General features: G+C 36.7%; 1 protein-coding gene across 11 annotated transcripts in view; it reads left to right on the forward strand.

The window, feature by feature from the left end:
* Positions 1 to 745: 745 nt before the first annotated feature.
* AKAP7 (A-kinase anchoring protein 7) overlaps positions 746 to 19,350 on the forward strand; it is a 218,735-nt gene continuing 200,130 nt past the window's right edge. For 2 of the 11 annotated variants that reach the window (XM_016428895.2, XM_016428902.2), the window contains exons 1-2: positions 746 to 1,795; positions 9,584 to 9,712. In XM_016428895.2, coding sequence (XP_016284381.2) covers positions 1,255 to 1,795; positions 9,584 to 9,712 — 670 coding nt within the window. In that variant the 5' untranslated portion in view covers positions 746 to 1,254. The remainder of the gene's footprint in view (positions 1,796 to 9,583; positions 9,713 to 19,350) is intronic. The other 9 variants (XM_056818788.1, XM_016428899.2, XM_056818789.1 and 6 more) reach the window with 7 other exon arrangements.

Consider the following 19,350-nt stretch of genomic DNA (forward strand, 5'->3'; position numbering starts at 1 on the left):
TGCCTGGTTCAAGTGATAATCTTCAATATTTGATGATAAATAGGATAAACCTCCACACCACTTTATTTTTTTTCCATTTCTGCCTACTATCAATCACAGTGTTTTATCTATTTTACATAAATACAAAGTTAAGTCTTATAGTAAGGGACCTTATGAGATGGGAAACCCAACTCTTCCCCTTGTTCTAATTGGTTTATAGGTTTCATAAAAATAGGGTCTTAAAAACTCCAAACAAAAGCTATTTTTAAATATGCCTCTCTAGGTATAGTACAGGTGCACAACTAATATGAGGTATATTTTAAGTTATCAAAGCTTAATATGGCAATGATATTTGTGAGATGCCCTGTGTTGTTAAATGAATGAGCGTTGAAAGAATGCTCCAATGCCTCATTTGATTGTTTTCTGATTGTGTGGTATGGACAGTGATTGATTAGAGATCGGGATGAAATTGTCGTAGTATTAAACATTCTAGAATTAGCATTAAACATTCTAGCCAAACTAGCCTTGTTTTTATTTTCTTTTGCAGACATAACTAAAGCAACAATTTAGTTACCATCTAGAGGAATAAAAAAACAAAAACGGCTGAGCCTCCCCAGTTATTGTTAACTTTGCAGAGCATTGGGTTAGTCCTTGTCAGAGTTACTTAACTTTTCAGAGTCTACTTAAATTTTTATTTTTATTCACATCACTAGTGGAGTCTGCACGGGGCCAAGGGCTCAGAGCACATTGGATTCCAGGGCATGCATGCTTGCTCTATGTTATTAAACCCCCAGCCCCAAAGCACCCAATCCCAGAGCACCTCCCAGCAGGATTCCAGGGCTCTCGGCGAACAGGACGTTCCGAGCCTTCGAGCGCCAAAGCTTCCCACGTGCACGTCCTCCCCTCCCACCAGCCTGCCCCTCCCTCCTTCCCCACGTGTCTTCTCTTCCAGCTTGGTCGGCTAACTCACTCAGGAAGCTCAGCTCGGGGAGTGAGGAGGTAGTGGTGGGGCCCGGGACGCGGGAAACGGACCGGGGCAGTAGTGTGCCGCTCGCGGGGCCGGAAAGTCTACGATTCGGGCAAAATTTATAAGGGGAGCCGCGCTCTGAGGAGACGGCGCGCCTCTTGCTCTCGACCGCCCTTCTGCCTCCGCTGAGGCGGCCCCACCTGGGGCTCTCCTCTGGGGAGGTAGGGGCGCTCCGCCGACACCGTCCCGGGCTAGACCCCAAGGAGTCGCTGCGGCTCTCTCGCGTTCCCTGGAGCCCGAGCCGGGGGATGTTGCTGCTGCTGCTCCCGCCACCGCCGCCGCCGCTGCTGCCTCCGCAGCCCTGGCCCGGCGGGCCTCGGAGTTGCTGCTGCGGCTGTCGCTGCTGCTGCTGCTACCGCTGTCGCGCGAGCCTCGGTGCTGCCCCTGACGCCTCTCCGGCTCAGCCTCTTCGTCAGCTTCCGCAGCAGCGAGGGCGGCGGCGCCGGGCTCCGAGGAGGCGCCGGCGGAGAGGAGAGGCCGGAGCCGGGGCTGCTGCAGCAGCAGCAGGAAGCGGAACTGACCGCTGGCCTTTGCCCCTGCCTTCTCCACTCCTACCGGTTCCCCTCTACCTCCTTCCTATCCCCGCTTCCCATTGCGCCCTGGCCCCCCTATCCCCAGGCCTCGTGCTTTCCCAGGCTCCGGGACCCGAGGCGCAACGGGGTAAGCCAAGCGGGCTGCTGCGAGGCTGGGCGGTCCAAACCTCCGCCTTCTCCTCCTCCTCCTTCTACTGCTCCGCCACCTGGGAGGAGTCCTTCAGCCCTGTCGAGGAGATGGATCCCCGGGGAAACGGTGAGAGCCTGCAGGGCGACGCCGGGCAAGGGGGTGGGCGCCAGGCCGAGGCCGCCGCCTGGGGCTCCGCTGGCCCCACAGGCCCTCTATTGCTGCAGGCCCGCCCGGCTGGCCGGCCCACCCTCCTTCAGGCTCCCAAGCCGCTTTGGGGCTGGGAGGAGGAGGAGAAAGTGACGGCGGGGTCGCCTCCCTTGTCCCGACTTTGAATCCTGAAGCTCATCCCATTCCCAATCTTTATGAATCAACAGCCTAGAGCACAGACTCCCCCAGTGACGTCAGCCCCCCCCTCCCCAGGTGTATGATTCTGTAGGGGACCGGCTGGTCGTAGAGATCCCTGCCTCCCTGGTAAAAATACCAAAGAACATTTTAGGACTGAAGACCTTTTAATGGGATAGTCAAATTAGGGCGCGAAAGGAGAGTCTGGAGCTAATTGGCCGCCGCCCCAATCTCCATGCTTTTTGAAGATGAAAAAACACCCCAAGTGATGAATTTAATCGTTCAGTCTTGCACGGAGATGCTACGTAGTGTAGAGGAAAAGAGACTGGCCTTGGAATGAGAGGATGGAGGTTCAAATCCCAGCATTTTATGCTTGGTATTTCTTCTTCGGTTTCATTTCTAGTAAAAAGAAAAAGTACGTTTTTTCGAGCAATACCACTTCGCCAGTTAGTAAGTGGCAGGGCCAGTACTAGAACCCGGGTCCTTTGGCTTCGGAGCGCTCAGTCTTTTCCACTGGTACAGGACTTGGGAACATTTGGTTTGTTCTACTGTTACACTCTGCCTCTGGAGGTAATAGGAATCTGCGCAGCTATTGCAAGCAGACAAGTCCTTACAGCCCAGTTTAAAAAAAAAAAAGCACTTCCATCAGTATAATCCATAGTATTGGCAATTCTGTTATCCATCTTGTACCTTATTTTTATTCATATATGTCCAAATAAGAATTCTGTTATTAAAATAGACCTCTTAAGGCTGGAGGTAAGGCTATGAAAAGAGATTTTTTTCTTTAAATGAATTAGAACTAGAAGAGGTTTTTGAGGTCATTTCAACACTTTGTTTTTCAGAGAAAGAAACTGAGGTACTGGAAGGATTAAATCACTTGCATAAATACATACAATTCAACTGCAGTAAGAATGACAACCAAATATGCACTCTTTAAGTTTCGCTTTTGTTAAAACAGTATTTTCTGGTTTGTAGGCCAAAGTTCATAAGATCCACAGATGAAGCATTTGTATAGCAAACATGGAAAAAAAAATAACCTTTGCTATTTGATTTTGCAGTTTTTTTTTTTTGTAAAAAAAGGTAAATTTGAGACTCAAGGCTATTTGAGCCATGTTTCTTTAATAATTAGGGGTTTAGAAATAGCCTCAGCTTTACCCTTAGATGCTAGATCCAGGGTGTCTAGTGATTTGCTTCTAATTTTAGAAGTGAACAGTATTTACTGAGTGATCCTTGCTTAAAGGACCCAATGCAGAGCCTTGGAGTTAGGAATCAAGGGGACAAAGATAGAAGGAGAGGGAATAAAATAGAAAAAGATGTTTTTCCTTAAGGAATTTATAGGACAAGATCACAGACAATTTTTTTTTACACATTAATATAGTGAAAACAAATTCTTTAAGAAATGGGGTAATTTGAGTTGGGTAATGTTAACAAAATATTCCTGAATTGTCTAAAGAGGAAGATGCATTCAGTTTAATAAGGGAAGAAAAGGGGGAATATTAAATTGAGAGAAATAACATGAGTTCCTGGTTGTTGATCTGATATAGCTATTCAAAATGTATTTTCTAATTCTTAAAAAAAAAAAATTAGGCAGTGGGAGTTAAGTGACCTGCCCAGGGTCACACAGCTAGAAAGTATTTAAGGCCAGATTTGAACCTAGGACCTCCCAGCTCTAGGCCTGGCTCTCAATCCACTGAGTTACCCAGCTGCTCTCTTATATTTTCAAATTGTTTATGAATTGAGACCTAATTCAAGCCTTTTCCCTATTAATAACATTAACAACGGGTAATTCAAGATCATAGCATCTTAGAAGGGATCACATGAGGAGTTTTAAAGATGCCAATCCTTCAAATTGGGACTCAACAAAGTAAAAGGACTTTGCCATGGTTATGGAGCTAATAAATGTGACTTTAGTAAGCCTATATATTAAATCTTTCCCTCCAAATCTGCTTTTTTCACTATTTTCTAAATGCCATCATGATTGATCCAATTTGCTGTGTTTGAGGCTTTAATGTCACTGACTCTTCCTTTTCATTTATCCTGTATCTTCTTTCATTAATATTTCCTTCCTTATAGTCTACAATTTAGCTGAATTGGACTAATTACTGGTCAAACTTAACTTTATAATCTCCATGTTTAGTGTTCACACCCAATGTATGTAATTCCTTTACTCTTTCAAGTTTTAAGCCAGTGCCACATTTTCTAAGAAGCTTTCTTTACCCTCTTCAATTGATAATGAAAGAGGTTAATGAGATTATGTATTAATTTGTACTATTTAGTAGGAAGCCTATATAAGGGCAAGGAAAAACTTCATGAATACAAATTTTAGATCTCACTTAGTGATGATTTTAAAGTTCTTATGAATTTATGATATCTCCCACAGAACTGTTTAGACTGGCTTAAGACACTAGTATTTGATGCTTTAAATACAAGGTGTCCAAAAGCTCATACTGTTCTTTTAAGTCTTTATCTTAGAATGGCACTAAGAGTTGGAACATCTTGTATAAAATTTGTAACTGTGTGATAAGGGACATATCCATTTTATTTTTCTTTGGTATTAATGTGGCAGAAGAAAGATGAAATGAAGCTTGAACCTTTGTTTCCTCAGTCATTTCATCTTTCACCTGCCACATAAGTGTGGTTACCAAATTGTATATTCCTATGCCAACAATTTTAACATATTTTATTAAATATAAATCTTTCCAGTATATTTAATAACATACTCATTTATTTTGAGTCAGAGTGGATCATTTTATTTGGGCTGTATAGACCCATTATTAAGATACTTCAAAATTTTAAAAACAATGCATTTTACAAATCTCACTTTATAGTTAAAAAGAAATATTTAAGATTTGCTTTCTTAGGCAGGATATCATAAAACACATTATTTAGTTTCTTTGAAGGAAACACATCACACATCTTTATGATGCCTATGCTTTGTCTAAACTATGCCAAGTCTTTGGATTTTAAAAAAGCATGATATAGTGAGAAGAGTTGGATTTGGAACCACACGACCTGGAATTCAGGTTTTACTTGTGTGAAGAAAGTAATTTCTTTTCTCTCTTCAATCCTACCATGATGCCTGCTGTCCCTACCACCATAGGTATGGACCTGTAAAAAGAAATTCTTTATTCCTTACCTCTTCCTTTAGCGGAAAAAAAAAAATTGAGTCTATTTTCTGAGAACTGTCTCTTAACTGTTTTTCATTTTACCACTAAGAAGTTTTCTTTCCTAGTTTCCCCCTTTAGGTCTGTCTTTGATGAAGATGTAACCCTTCTCCTAGTCAAGGCTCTACAGGTACTGTTGATCCCATCTCCTTTCATCTTTTCTGATAGATTGCCTCTACTGTCATTCCCCGCTCTTGGCATTCTCCTCTCTAATAGTCATTCAGTTTCTATTGACTTCTTTCCTTCTGTATACCAATACAAACACACCCAGGTATCCCCATCCTTAAAAAGCTTTCATTTGAAATGGACGTTTCTGCTATGTATCCTGTATCCATCCTTCTCTCTGCAACTTTTTGAAAAAAACATCTGCATTCCTGGTACTTTTTTGTAATTCAAGACCCTTAGCCATTCCGGTTCTTCTCTTCCAAGGAACTAAGAACTAAATATGATTTACAGTTGGCAGTACAGTAGAATATGATGGTATTATCAGCTCTCTGTTCCTGGAAGTTCTGCCTCTCCTAATGAAACCTCAGGCAACGTTACTGTTTTTTTGGCTGCCACATCCCATGGCTGGCTTTGTTGTTAATACCCAGGTGAAAGACTATATTTATCTCTACTAAATTTCATGTTATTAGATTCAGCCCTACTCGCTGGTCTGAGAAAATGCTTTTGGATTCCAACTCTGCTGTCCAGGGTGTTCATTTTTCACAGTTTGGTGTCATTTTCTCCCTACAGTTCAATCATCTTTTCTATGTCGATAATTCTCTCTATGTATCTAACCCATATCTTTCTGAAGTCCAGTCTTGCATGGACAGATGTCTTTTGGACATCTCTAATCGAATATGCTGTAACATCTCAAACTGAACATATCTAAGTAGTACTCCTGCCAAACATTTTCTCCTCTCAACCCTCCCCTCTTTGTACTTCCCTGTTACTGCTGAGGGCACCACTAAATTTCCAATTACCGAAGCTTGCAACCTCATTGTCCTATCTGCTGATACTTGGGCTACATATCCAGTTTGCTGGTAAACCATGTCATTTTATTTATCACATAGATACCACCCTGGTTTATAGGTCCTCATCACCTTTCACCTGGATTGTGGCAATTATCTCAACCCATATTAGACTCATCAGCCACAGGAGAATATACTGTCCCTTGATCCCAACATGATGCCTTGGGTCCTCTTCCATTATGAAGGAGGAACAGCAATAATCTAGGTCATCACCTTTGATTTGGACTATTACAATAGCCTTCTAATTGCTTTTCCTGTCAAAGTAATTTTCCTGAAGCATAAGTCAGCCTGTAATAGGGTTGCTAGTATAGCATTCAGCTCAATAACTACCATGTGACTCTTAGAATTTCCTGGAGGTCCTTTGAGGTTAAATTACTTGCCCAGGCTCACACTACCATTTAGAATCAAGGAGGGACTCGAAGGCAGCTTTCCTTCCTGGTAAACTAAGTTGTTAACGGAGACAAAAACAAAACAAAATCTTTTATGATCATAAAAAGTCACTTAAGGGACAGCTGGGTTGAGAGTGAATTGAGAGCTTGGGGAAGTCTTAAATGACTGGGCAAGTCACTTAACCCAGTTGCTTACCCCTTACTGATCTACCTTGGAATGGATACTTACTATCAATTCTAAGAGTTAAAAAGTCAATAGAACCATTAGTAAAATCTATGAGAATTCAATAAATTTTGTGTATTTTGTAATTAGGAAGGCTTGTTATACTTAAAAAATTTTCTTAAAATAGTTATTTGCAGTTTTTAAGCCCTAGAAATATAGTAAAAAGGCTTATGTTTCTGAAGTAAGAAAATTATAAAAACCAAACATAAACACTTATTTCCTAAAATTTGAATATTTATGAATTTATTTTATTTAATCAATCAGAATTTTGGTGGTGTTAATAAAGCATTACAGAACATCTTGCTTTGATATTAATCACTTGACAAGAATATAGTAGACAAAACAGTGCCATTTTTTCCTTCCACAAAGTCTAATTTTTAATCTTTTTAAACTTACATTTTTATAATGTTTTATGGTTTGAAAAGGTTTTTATACATCTCATTTGTTCCTTATAACTGCTATGAAGTATAGTAGTGAAAATATTTTCATCTTTATTTTACAAATGAAGAAACTGAGGCCAATAGGAATTTCTGTAAAGTCACATAAGTAATACATGACAACTTTGATTTAAAAGCAGTGTTTCTGAGTTTTAAGTCCACCTTTTTTTGGCTATTCTACACTGCCTTTCAGCAATACACACACACACACACACACACACACACACACACACACACACACACACACACACACACACACACACACACACACACACTCTCTCTCTCTCTCTCTACCAGTAGGAATAACAATTCTGTTTACAAAGTACTTCAAGGTTTGAAAAGTATTTTGCTCTAACAACCCTGTGAGGGAGATATATAGCTTAAAATACAATAAAATATTGTTTCTGCATATTTATTAAACCTGACATCAAACAGGCTGCATAAAGTAGAAAGCTTTTAGTCCCTTCTAATTGCAAATCTATGATCATTAAAATTATTAAATAATAAAATTTATTATAGTTAAGCACAGAAAAAAACAAAAACCAGATACTCAAATGGATATTACCTCCAAATGCTATCTTTTAATGTAGATGACCAAAATAATGTAATTTTATTTCTCTATACTTGACATGTGTTTAACTCTTAAAGAAGAAACAAGGTAAGGGTGTTGACAATTACATAGAAACATGGTTTTCATTCATACTGTTTTTCCAGACAGCAGACTTAATGTTTCTTACATGCTTTCAGAATAATGGTCCCTGATATATGAGGCATTGCTAAGAGCTAAAGTGAAACACAGGACCACTCGACTCCACATATAAATGTGTTAGGCAGTTAATAACTTCATCAAATAAACACTCCATCACTTAAATCGAATTTATGCTCAAGTCAAAAGAATCTCCCATATCATTTTACATTTTGCCATTTTCAGGATATGAGAGAAATGAAGATGAAAGTATATTTACACATATCTATATATGTATATAGAGAGACCGAGAGGGTTGATAGGAAGAAGTAACCTTTATTTTTTTTAAACCTTTTCCTTCTGTCTTAGAATCAGTACTGTGTTCCAACACAGAAGAGCATTAAAAGCAGTGGGGGTTAACTGACTTGTCCAGGGTCACACAGGTAGGAAGTGTCTGCATCCACATTTAAAGCCAGCACCTCCCATCTCTAGGGCTGGCTCTTAATCCACTGAGCCACCTAACTGCTCCCTTACTTTTAAAGGAAATAATTTAAAACTATTGAGGTTTTATACTTTTATTTCCAGAAAAGCTACATCTCTAAGTAACTGATTTAAGGGAGAATTCTGAAATGTAAAATATTTAAAAATATTTAAAATGGACAAATAAGTGGCTAGAATGCCATGCTTAAAGTTGGAGGGACCTGGGTTCTAAAGTGACTTCAGATACTTCCTAGCTATGTTGCCCTGAGCAAGTCATTTAACTCTGTTTGCCTAGCTTTGCCACTCATTGCTTTAGAATTGATACTGACAGAAGCCAAGGTTTAAAAAAAAAAATGGACAAATGAAGGAGCATTCTTGATAAATGGAGCTCTGTAATAAGTAAAATATTTATTAATATAAAGTAGATTACATATTTTTAAAAATTATAGCAAGGATGTCATAGTTTTAGAATTAAGCAGTTGTGCTTGTGATAGTTTGAGCTAAGCTAATATTATTTTATAATAAAGTCTTTCTTTGATACCTTATCACATACCTCTTATGGAAATGACCCTGATCTTAGGTTTTAGCAAGTTAGAAAGATTTTGAATGACAGTTGTCTCTATATCTACTCTCCAGGGAACAAATTAAGTAGAGTTCTATACTGGAAGGTTGGCCATCAGGAAATTTTTGGCTCCTGCTACTTAGGACACAGTAATAAAGAAGTTCATTCCTCCATCAGTGGAGATCCCTGAAGTATTATTATCAATAGTTTTATTAAAACATTTACTATGGTAATGTGGTACAGGGAAGGAAAATGAATTTGGAATTAGAAGATCTTGATTTGTGTCCTGCTTTGCTGATCCTTATTACTTGTATATTGCTTACAACTTTGGGCAACTCAGTAGGCCTCAGTTTGCTAATCTGTAAAATTAAGGGATTTTTCTAGATGATCTTACTTGCCTTCTAGTTTTTCTTTATGACCCATGGCAAATTACATAACTTCTTTCTGCCTCAGTTTTCTTCTTCTGTAAAATGAAAGAGTTGAACTGAGTGGCTACTTGTAAGGTGCCTTTTGGTTCTAAATCTATGATCCTATAAAATAGTAAGGAAATAGGACCCTCTCCTTAGAAGCTTGAAATACAAAATATAAATTCACTTATACATTGTTTTATATATTGAAGTAGGAATAAATTCCAAGAATTTGAGAATGATGTCAAGAAGAAAAAGAAAAAGTATACAGGGATGGGATCCTGATAATATGATGGCAGACATGCCATTTTCTACTATAGCTAGAAAAGATGAATTCCTATGTAAGTATATTCATATTAAATATATATGTACATATATAAACCATAGGGTATAATATATTTTATCACTACTATGCATATTTTTCTTAATAAATGTTATTAACTTGAGCACTTGCATTTTTAAGTAAGTATATAAATTTATAGTATTCCCTTGGATAGAATTTAATAATAACTATCATAGTTTTCTTATTTGTTAATTTAGGATATTAACAGTTTTATACAACTTTACAGGCTTATTGTGAAGATCAAGTGAAATAATGGATATGTACATTGGAACTTAAATTATATAAATTTAAAGTTTTTATTCATATTATGCAAAGGCACTGACACAAAAACATAGTATTTGTGGTTCTTCTGAGATTACTGGAATTAAAGTAGACCAGATCATTCCACAGTTTACAAACTACTTCCTTAATAAATTTTTGGAGTCCTGTTAGAGTCAGCAAGCATTACTTTTAGGGACACATTTTTAAGAATCAGATTATATATATTTACTTTAATAGTTCCAGAGAGCTTTTGTATGCAAAAATGTTTTATAATCTTTAAGGGTTATAAAAAAGCCTATTCCATCTGTGTATTTGGGAGATTTGTACTTGAGTGGTTGAATATTTCTCAATTTGGAAATTCAATAAATAAAATATGAATTTAATGTCTGGGGAAACTATTGTAAAATTTTACAAAACTTTTGGAGACAAAATATCCTCTGGAAACATGATTAATATCCATGGTAGGTTAAAATTTTCTGTATAGTTATCAAGTTTATTCTTTCAAAGGGGAATAAAGATTATATCTAGAAGAGTTTGTTAAAATTAGAATTGAGATCTTTAGTACTGCCAAGATAGACCTTAGAAAGCATTTAGTTTCACCCTCTTATTTTACAAATCAGAAAACTTTTGTCCCAGAGAGTCCCAAGTGAATTAAGACCATACAACAATGCTGTGTATGACAGAGTCAGAAGTAGAATCCTTATCTAATTAGTGTTCTTTCCATCCAGTCACAGTGGTTTCCTCAGGAAGTAACTGTATAATGTCTGTGTGTGTGTTTGAGGGGGGAAAGGGACTTCAACAAGAAATAACCTATGAGATACAAAATCCTTCATGATTTATAAAATCTTTGAATACATTACATTCAGTGGTAAAAAGAAAAAATTAACTATGAAGGGACTATGTCTTCTCAGTTGCTAATTGGGGTCATAGATTTAAATATGGAAGTAATTTTAGAGGTCATTTAGTCCTACCACTCATTTTATGGGTGAGAAAATGGGCTGAGAAAGCTAATATTTTTAAAATTCATTATACTTAATTGAACCCAAGAGAAGTTAATATTAAATATAATTATCTCAAATGCTTAGCTCTGAGAAACAGACTTCATAATCACACATGTATGATATTGCAAGGATTCAAACCCAGCTTTCCAATTTCCAATTCTGGGCTTTTTAAATGCATAGGTTCTTAAAGTCTCCTTTAGAGCAGAAGTTTGTAGAAGAATTCCACTTGTGAATTCATAGCAGTTGAGTTAAAAGTATCTTCTTAACTAAGAGGACCATTAAAAGTAGGGAGGGCAAGCCTTTTTTGGACCCTTGGTGCCAATGTAAATTACGGTAGTTATTATTTAAAAGCATTTGGAAACAAATGAAAAAGCATACTTTTGCAGCCTTTTTCTCCTTTTATTAAAAATTGCTAATTACATGAATTAAAATTTGAAAATAACAGATTTAGTTGTTCCATTCATTGGGACTTCATTTGCTTTTTAAATTGGATATAAAATTAAAATACTTCCTCTGAATACTGTTTAAGAAGAGAGGCTGCACAGCATTGAAGATAAGAGATCTGGCCTCTAAATGTAAATCCTGTTAACTAACACATAGTAGTAGTTATGGGATTCTGGACAACTTTTGGTGCCTCAGTCAGAAAGTGAGCCTTGTAGAATGGGTATGACAGAGAGCAGTCTCTTCTTTAAAATTAAGGAAGTTGGACTTGATGGCCTCTAAAATCTCTTCTCTAAATCTGTCATCCTGTGATCTCTGGTCTTACCAGTCATAACCTTCATGGATAGAAGAAAGTCTTTACCAAGGTCTTCTATCACTAGCAGTTCTTAAACTTATTGATCTCAGTCAGGACCCTTTTATATTCCTAAAATTTATTTATGACCTCTAAAAGCTTTAGTTTATAGGAGTTATATCCATTGACATTTACTAAATTAGAAATTAAAACACAAAACTTTAAAATATTCATATATTGGAAATAACAAACAGTACAACTTAACATAAATTATATTTTAATGAAAAATAATTATATTTTCTTCAAAAAATTTAGAAGAAAAAATTTACATATTTTCACAAATCTTATCTTTGGCTTAACAAAAGACAGCTATACTCATATCTGTTTCTTCATTTAATTGCGTACAGTGTATTGTTTTGGTTGAAGTATATTAAGAAAATCCACTCACCAAAATAAATAGTTGGAAAAGGATGGAGTATTTTAATAGGTAAATAATGGCTTTGTATTACTTTGAAAATAATCTTGTGGACCCTTTGAAAAGGTCTTGGAGACTCTCAGGGGTATACAGATCACACTTTGAGAACCATTGTCCTACATCAGTGAAATAACAGTTTAGTAAAAATAAAATGTTCAGGAGAATATCCTCTGCTTATATACCTTTAGAATGAAAAGTGAGTGCCAAGGCAATGTTCCCTTCTCTATTTACAGGGTACCCAGTTACTCCTGTGTGTGTAGAGAGGAAGGAACAGTCACTGTTCTACCCCATTCTCCTTTCCATAAAGTGTTTATGTCAGGAATTATGGGAGATAAGTGGGGAGATGTATATAGCATTCCATTTCTGAGTCACTTGCAACACAAAGCACTTTTTCTTGTGAAATTGAAAACATAGAAAAAAGTCCAGGTTTGGATCATAGATTTAGAGTTGAAAGGAACCTTGAAGTTATTCTAAGACTTTTAAGGAAGTCCAGGTCCCTCATTTAAGAGTTGAGAGTGTTATGTTGTGCTCAAGATCACAGAGGCAATAAATATGGAGCCAGGATTGGAATTCCGGTATTCTGACTCCAAATGTAGAATCCAGAAATTTCCATGGCAACGCCCTGATTTCTCCACTTAGCATATTTAAAATAAGATCCTATTTAAATTATAATTGAGGTCAAATTGTTCTTCAATAGGCTACATTGTGAATTAAATGGGAATCAATCTTGGTAAATTGTGTACTTGAGTTCTAACTGCTAGTTTATCAACTTTTGAAACAACCCATCTGTAAGTTGGCATCCCTTGATAGTCATTATTATAAAAAGATAGCACATAGTATGATGAAAAAGAACATTAGATTTGGAATTAAGAGATTTGGATTTGTATTCTGGCTCTTTTTCTGATTATCTTTCTGTGATCCTAGGCAAATCATTTAACTTCTTTGAGTTTCAAAGTTCTTTTCTAAGAAAAAAGGATAATATTTGTATTACTTTCAACATATAAAATAACGTATGCAAAGGAGTAAAAACTATATTGGTAGCATTAACCCAGGTTATTAATACGTGCTGATATTTTTCTTGACACTAGGAACGTTTCTAAGTTCTGTATATAATATTTTAAGTTAACGTCAGTATTATTTATAAAAAAGAAATATACTAACATAGCTTAGAACTTTATCTGTTATTGTGGTAGAAATAACAAAAAGGATCAAATAAACATGCAAAACAAATTAAGGTTTTACATAAACTTTGACCTTCTAACAAGGTAAAAAATGAAGGAACAAACAGGTAAAAAATACTTTTGTTCTGTGGTTTCTGTAAGGCTTCTTTGAAGTTCTGATACCTCTGACTTTTTCCCCCCAAAGTGTTATTTTAATTAAAATCTTTCCCCACAGATATCCCAAATCAGAAAGCCATATTAAAAAAGGTAGTTTTAAAATTCTAATTAACACCCTCCCAAATGTTTGTTGGGAGCCTTAGATTTTTGGCTAAAACAGTAAAATCCAACTCCATAGCAAGAAAAAAAGTAGTCTTTTCTTTAACATTCAGATAAACTATGAGAGGGAGGAGTAACAAAGAAGACACTGGGTCAATTTAGCCAATATGCCTCTTTGAACGGTATTTCAAATCTCAGGGGATTTTGAAATTGTACAGGGAATTTTAATATAAAGCTTAGTTTTAACTAACCCTGGGAGATCTTGAATAAAAAACCTGAGTATCAAGATTTTGATGAATATGATGAGCCAATTTTGGTCACTAGAAAGAAATCTCATGAAGTTTAACTTCTGAGGCTGTCGTGGAAAAGAAACTCTTTTCCAGTATAGAAGTTCTTTTCTTGGGGGCAGCTGGGTGGCTCAGTGAATTGAGAGCCAGGCCTAGAGAGAAGAGGTCCTACGTTCAAATCTAGATTCAGACACTTGCCAGCTGTGTGACCCTGGGCAAGTCACTTAACCTTCATTGCCTAGCCCTTACCACACTTGGAACACAGTGTATTTAAAAAAAAAAAAGTTCTTTTCTGAACTTGTTGGCCCAATGTAGAAAATTAGGCATAAGATGGTCTGATCCATTTAATGGAGATTGTATATCTTTTGTTTATGTAACACTTTGAGTTACACAAACACCAGCAGAATACATTCAAATAGATGCACAAAAAAGTTCTTGCAGAATCAGTAGAAATACATAGATCCAGGTTCATATTTTGTGTTGAATAAGACATAACATGTCCTTTGGAAACAAAAAGGGGAGAAAATCTTTTATTCCCTAACCTGTTTGAAACAGTCAAGAAACATCAGAACCTGATTGCTCCATTGGCATCATTTTCATATAAGAGGTATACAGGTAGGTGATGCAAAAGGTAGTTGGGAAATAGACAATTCCAGGATTCTATAAAGCTTCTATATTGTCCAAACTGAATAGTGTTGCTTCTGAATTCTTCTACATAGATAAGTCTGTAAAGTATTATCCTTGTTGGTTTATTTTAAGCCAGGTCTTTTAAGACACTCAGCCATATGGCATATCAACATTGTTATTTTTCAGTTGTTTTCTATCAGGTCTGACTCTTCATGCCCCTTTTTCAGGTTTTCTTGTCAGAGACACTGGAATAGTTTCCCATTTCCTTTGTCAACATGGAATCTAGAAACCCCAAACTTGTAGCCTAGTAAGATCTGATGAACCCCAAGATTTAGGACTAGCTTGTAAGTTGGAGAACCCAAAGATGGACAAGGACCATCCTTTTAGTATCTAGTGTAAGTAGCCCCTTCCCTTACAGCCTAGCCTCTAGTTATGATCTCTTCCCAAGCTTGATTGTATCCTGTCAGTATAGTTTGAATACTCCCATTTCCTTGTAGCTATGGTAATGTCAATCATCTTTCCCTGCCACCTCACTGAGATTGTCCATTATTCAATCTAAAACTGCTAGCCTGAGATTCCTCAGGGTGGATTCTCTGGGGAACAGGGAACCAAGTACAAGCTTTGAGATTTCCAACTTACAAGCTAGTCCTAAAACTTGGGATTCATCAGATCTTAACAGGCTACAAGTTTGGGGTTTCTAGATTCCATGTTGACACCTTGTTCAGTTCATTTTACAGATGAGGAATTGAGGCAAAGAAGGTTAAATGACTTGCCTAGGGTGATTTGGTTAGTAAATGTGAGACTGGGTTTGAATTTTTGAAGATGAGTCATCCTGATTCCAAGGCTATTGCTCTTTTCATTGCACCACTTAGCTACTCTTTGGATATCAACATTACAGTTATATATATAGTAAAGTTCAAAACAAAAACATTTCAGAGAGAATTCTAATTATTAATCTTCCATTCCTGAGTGTAGATTTTTAACCTATTATTATTTTAGTTAGAATAAGCATAAATATTGTACCCAAGTATCATTTTATAACCAGTATTGGTGATTTAACAGATATGGAAAATAATTACTCCTATATGTTGTCAACGCTGAATCTAGAAACTCCCAAACTTGTAGCCTAGGAAGATTTAATGAATCCCAGTTTACTTAGCTTGAAGGTGAAAGCCTCTGGTTTGACCTTGCCACAATAGAATTCCTCCCTGAGGGAAAGTCCAATTTGACTAGTCTCAGACTAACTATGGGCCTTAAAGGAGTTTTGAGTGGGAATGGCTCATCTCACCAGGGGCCTCTTTTTGCCTTAGAAGCTTCTCCCATTGTATCACATCCCCCTTTAAAGAATGGAATTCAGTACCTTTGGCTTATGAGAATGACATGCTACCTAGTGAGCTATTAGCCATCCCCATTCAAAACTCATTTGAGGCCCATCCTTAGTCTGAGACTAGTGAAGTTGAATTTTTCCTCAGGGAGGAATTCTGTTGTGGCAAGGTCAAACCAGAGGCTTTCACCTTCAAGATAATTAAACTGGGGTTCAGTAAATCTTTCTAGGCTACAAGTTTGGGGACTTCTAGATTCCACTTTGACAGTTAACTAAAATGCTCATTAGAGAATGCTTAATTTTAAAATCTTTCATGTATAAATCTACTCTTCTAAAACTTACCAAATTTTATAGTTTGTTGTCTATTAATTTTTACTGAGAAATATCTTCTTAAAATAACACATGAGAGGTCTAAAAGTCAAAATGACAAGGCTATGGTACATATTGGCTGTCCTTTAGCAAGTCACTTAACTATTCAAGTCTCTAGAATCTTAAGGCTAAAATACAGAATTTAATACTGTCCCAAATAAATTGAATTAAAGGTTCTCAACAATATGTTTAATAAATTGGTAGATTTTCCACTGGCACATGCTACATTGGGAATATAATCTGTGAAAGCTATTAGATTTTAAGATTATTTCATACAAATTGCTATAATTTTCAGGAATTCGATCACTATCAAGGTGATAACCTTGTGTGTTTTAAGAGTGAAAGGGAGGTTTCATAACCAGGAAAACCTGGATTCTTGTCATGCATGCCTCTGAGATATACTACTGAGGGTGGTTATGGACAAATTTCTTAATGTCTTGGTGTTCCTGGCAACTCTTAAGACTAGGAGAGAGGAGGGGGGAGGGTGAAAGAGTGCATAGAGTCCTGACTTTCAAGTCAAGAAGACTTGTTTGAATTTTGTCTCAGCTATTTCCTAACTCTGTAACCTTGGGCAAGGTACTTAACCTCTAATAGATTTTCGTGTTCTTATATAAAATAAGAGGCGGTAAACCTTAATGATCGCCCAAGTCTCTTCCAGTTCTGAATTTATGATCCATGCTCAGTGGTCCTCTAACTACAAGATAGAGTAAATTTACTTGTGGAGGGAGAGAGTTTTCAGAATGGGAGTTTCTCAAGTGAAAAAAAAAAAGTATTACCTTCCTCTTGAAATTTCTTGTATAATAGTAACCTCTTGAAGGGAAGCTGGATGGTGCTGTAGATAGAATTTAGGACCCAGTGTCAGGAAAACTCGAGTTCAAATTTGGCCTTGGACACATACTAGTTGTGTGATCTTGGGCAAGTCACTTAATGCTATTTACCTCAATTTCCTCATCTACAAAATGAACTAGAAAAGGAAATGGCAAACCACTCCAGTATCTTTGCTAAGAGAAAGCCAAATGGGGTCATGAAGGGTTAAACATGATTGAAAAATAACTAAACAACAAACCTTGTAAAATCAAACATCTGCTATTTGTTCCATTGAAGCAATATGCCATGATATAAAAGAATTAGTATGCTATAAAGTACATACTACATATATATTAATATATCAAAGCTGATGATGCTCATTTCCACCTATCTAATCCCAAGCTCTCAGCCGACATCCAGTCTCATGCCCTGCCAACCTTTCAACATATCCAAGTTCCTTCCACATTCTCCGTTTCTTTGCTTCCCATATTACTATTGAAAGGGAGTACTATCCATCCAGCTTTCTTCCCCCTCTATCCCCCAAGGAGAGGCATCATCCTCAACCCTTCACTTTCACTTCACTCCCTGTAACCAGGGCCTGACAACTTTACTTGTGCAACATCTCTCCCATATGCCCCCTTCTCACTTCTGACATTGTTACCACCCTGGTGTGGGTTCTCATTACCTCATGGCTAGATGATTGCAGTGTCCTGCTGCTGAGTATACCTGTATCAAATCTTCCCACTCCCATCCTTGTTCCATTTAGCCACCAAACTTATCTACAGTGCAAGTCAGAGCATGTTACCCTCCTCCTACCAATAAGCTCCAGTGATTCCCTATTGCTTCTGGCATCAAATACAGAATACTCTCTTTGGCATTAAAACCTCTTCCTAGCCTATCCCCCCTCCTACCTTTCCAGGCTTACACCTTAAGACTGCTATCTTCCCCAAGTATTCTTTGATCCAGGGATACAAGTTTTCTTGCCCTTCCACAAACAGGATGTTCCATCTCTCTGCTCCTGGCATTTTATGTCTCTACTTCCCATACCTAGAATGTTCCCCCTCTTCATTTCTACCTAATGATTTCCTTCAAGTTCCATTCCCTCTTAATTCTAATGCCCCCTTTCTCATTTACTTCCTATATATCCCATATAAAGCTTGTTTGTACATATTATATTTCTTTGCTTGCTGTCTCATAATAGAATTTCCTTGAAGATAGGGACTATCTTTTGCCTCTTTTTCTATCCCCAGGACTCATTATAATGTCTGTAACATAGTAGGTGTCTAATGTTTATTGACCTATTTCAAAGCATTTTTGATTATGGATACCATATTAGGATTTTAGAAATGTTTATCTTAAAGATTTTCCGTCCATTAAAAAAAGTCAAGAAAACACATAAACTGCTTTCAAAAATAGATAAAGGTTCTGCCATAGTTTCCTGGAAAATGTTGGTGAAAGGAATTTCAGTAAAAAAAAATAAATCTTGAAAAAATTTTAAGATAAATAATTAAATATGATGAATCATTGTGTCGTGTAGTTTTTGCCTATGATAATAAAGCCTCACTAAAGTGACTATTAAGGAAAATCAGGTGATCAGCTTAATTTGTTAAATTTATTAGATATAATTTGAATTTGAATACTTGCAAATGGATAAATAAGTATGATAAACTCTATATGGAAGTCAAAATATGAAAATAATCAAATCAGAAATACAGATTTGAGGGCTTGAAAAAAGGTTTGATCTTGAGACTGCTATATTATATAACATCTTTGAGTCTTAAGTAATTCCCTCATCTACAAAATGGAAGAGTTGAATTAATGATTTTTAATATCATATGAGTAGAGATTTTTGTTGATAATGATTTCTGTTCTATTTCTTGTTAGAATAGGTCATTAAGCCATGTAGTAAGGGCAAATACTAATTTTTCTTATATTTTTGAATATACTTTTAGAGATTTAGACTAATAAGGTATGCTTATAGGTTTGTTAAAAGGATTTAGAACTTGAAGAGAACTTAGAAATCATTTAGTCCAGACCCTTAATGGGTAGTTGTATAGTTTAGTTCCTGGACATTTCAGGTAGTATTTGGATACTATTTCATCTACTCTACTAGATTGTTGAGGATTATTTAGAAAGTGAGGACTGATAGATTCTGACTCATATGTTAACAATTTAGAGGAAAAGATGTTGACATTAGTGGTCTGGAAGACTTTGGTAAGCTTTGGACTACATGATGCAGTAATATATTCATTTTTTACCAAAGTATGTTCACTAAAGTCATCCAGACTTCTGGAAATTTGTCATGGCTGAGAATTG

Source organism: Monodelphis domestica, chromosome 2, assembly GCF_027887165.1.
Source record: "Monodelphis domestica isolate mMonDom1 chromosome 2, mMonDom1.pri, whole genome shotgun sequence".
Classification (NCBI taxonomy): domain Eukaryota; kingdom Metazoa; phylum Chordata; class Mammalia; order Didelphimorphia; family Didelphidae; genus Monodelphis; species Monodelphis domestica.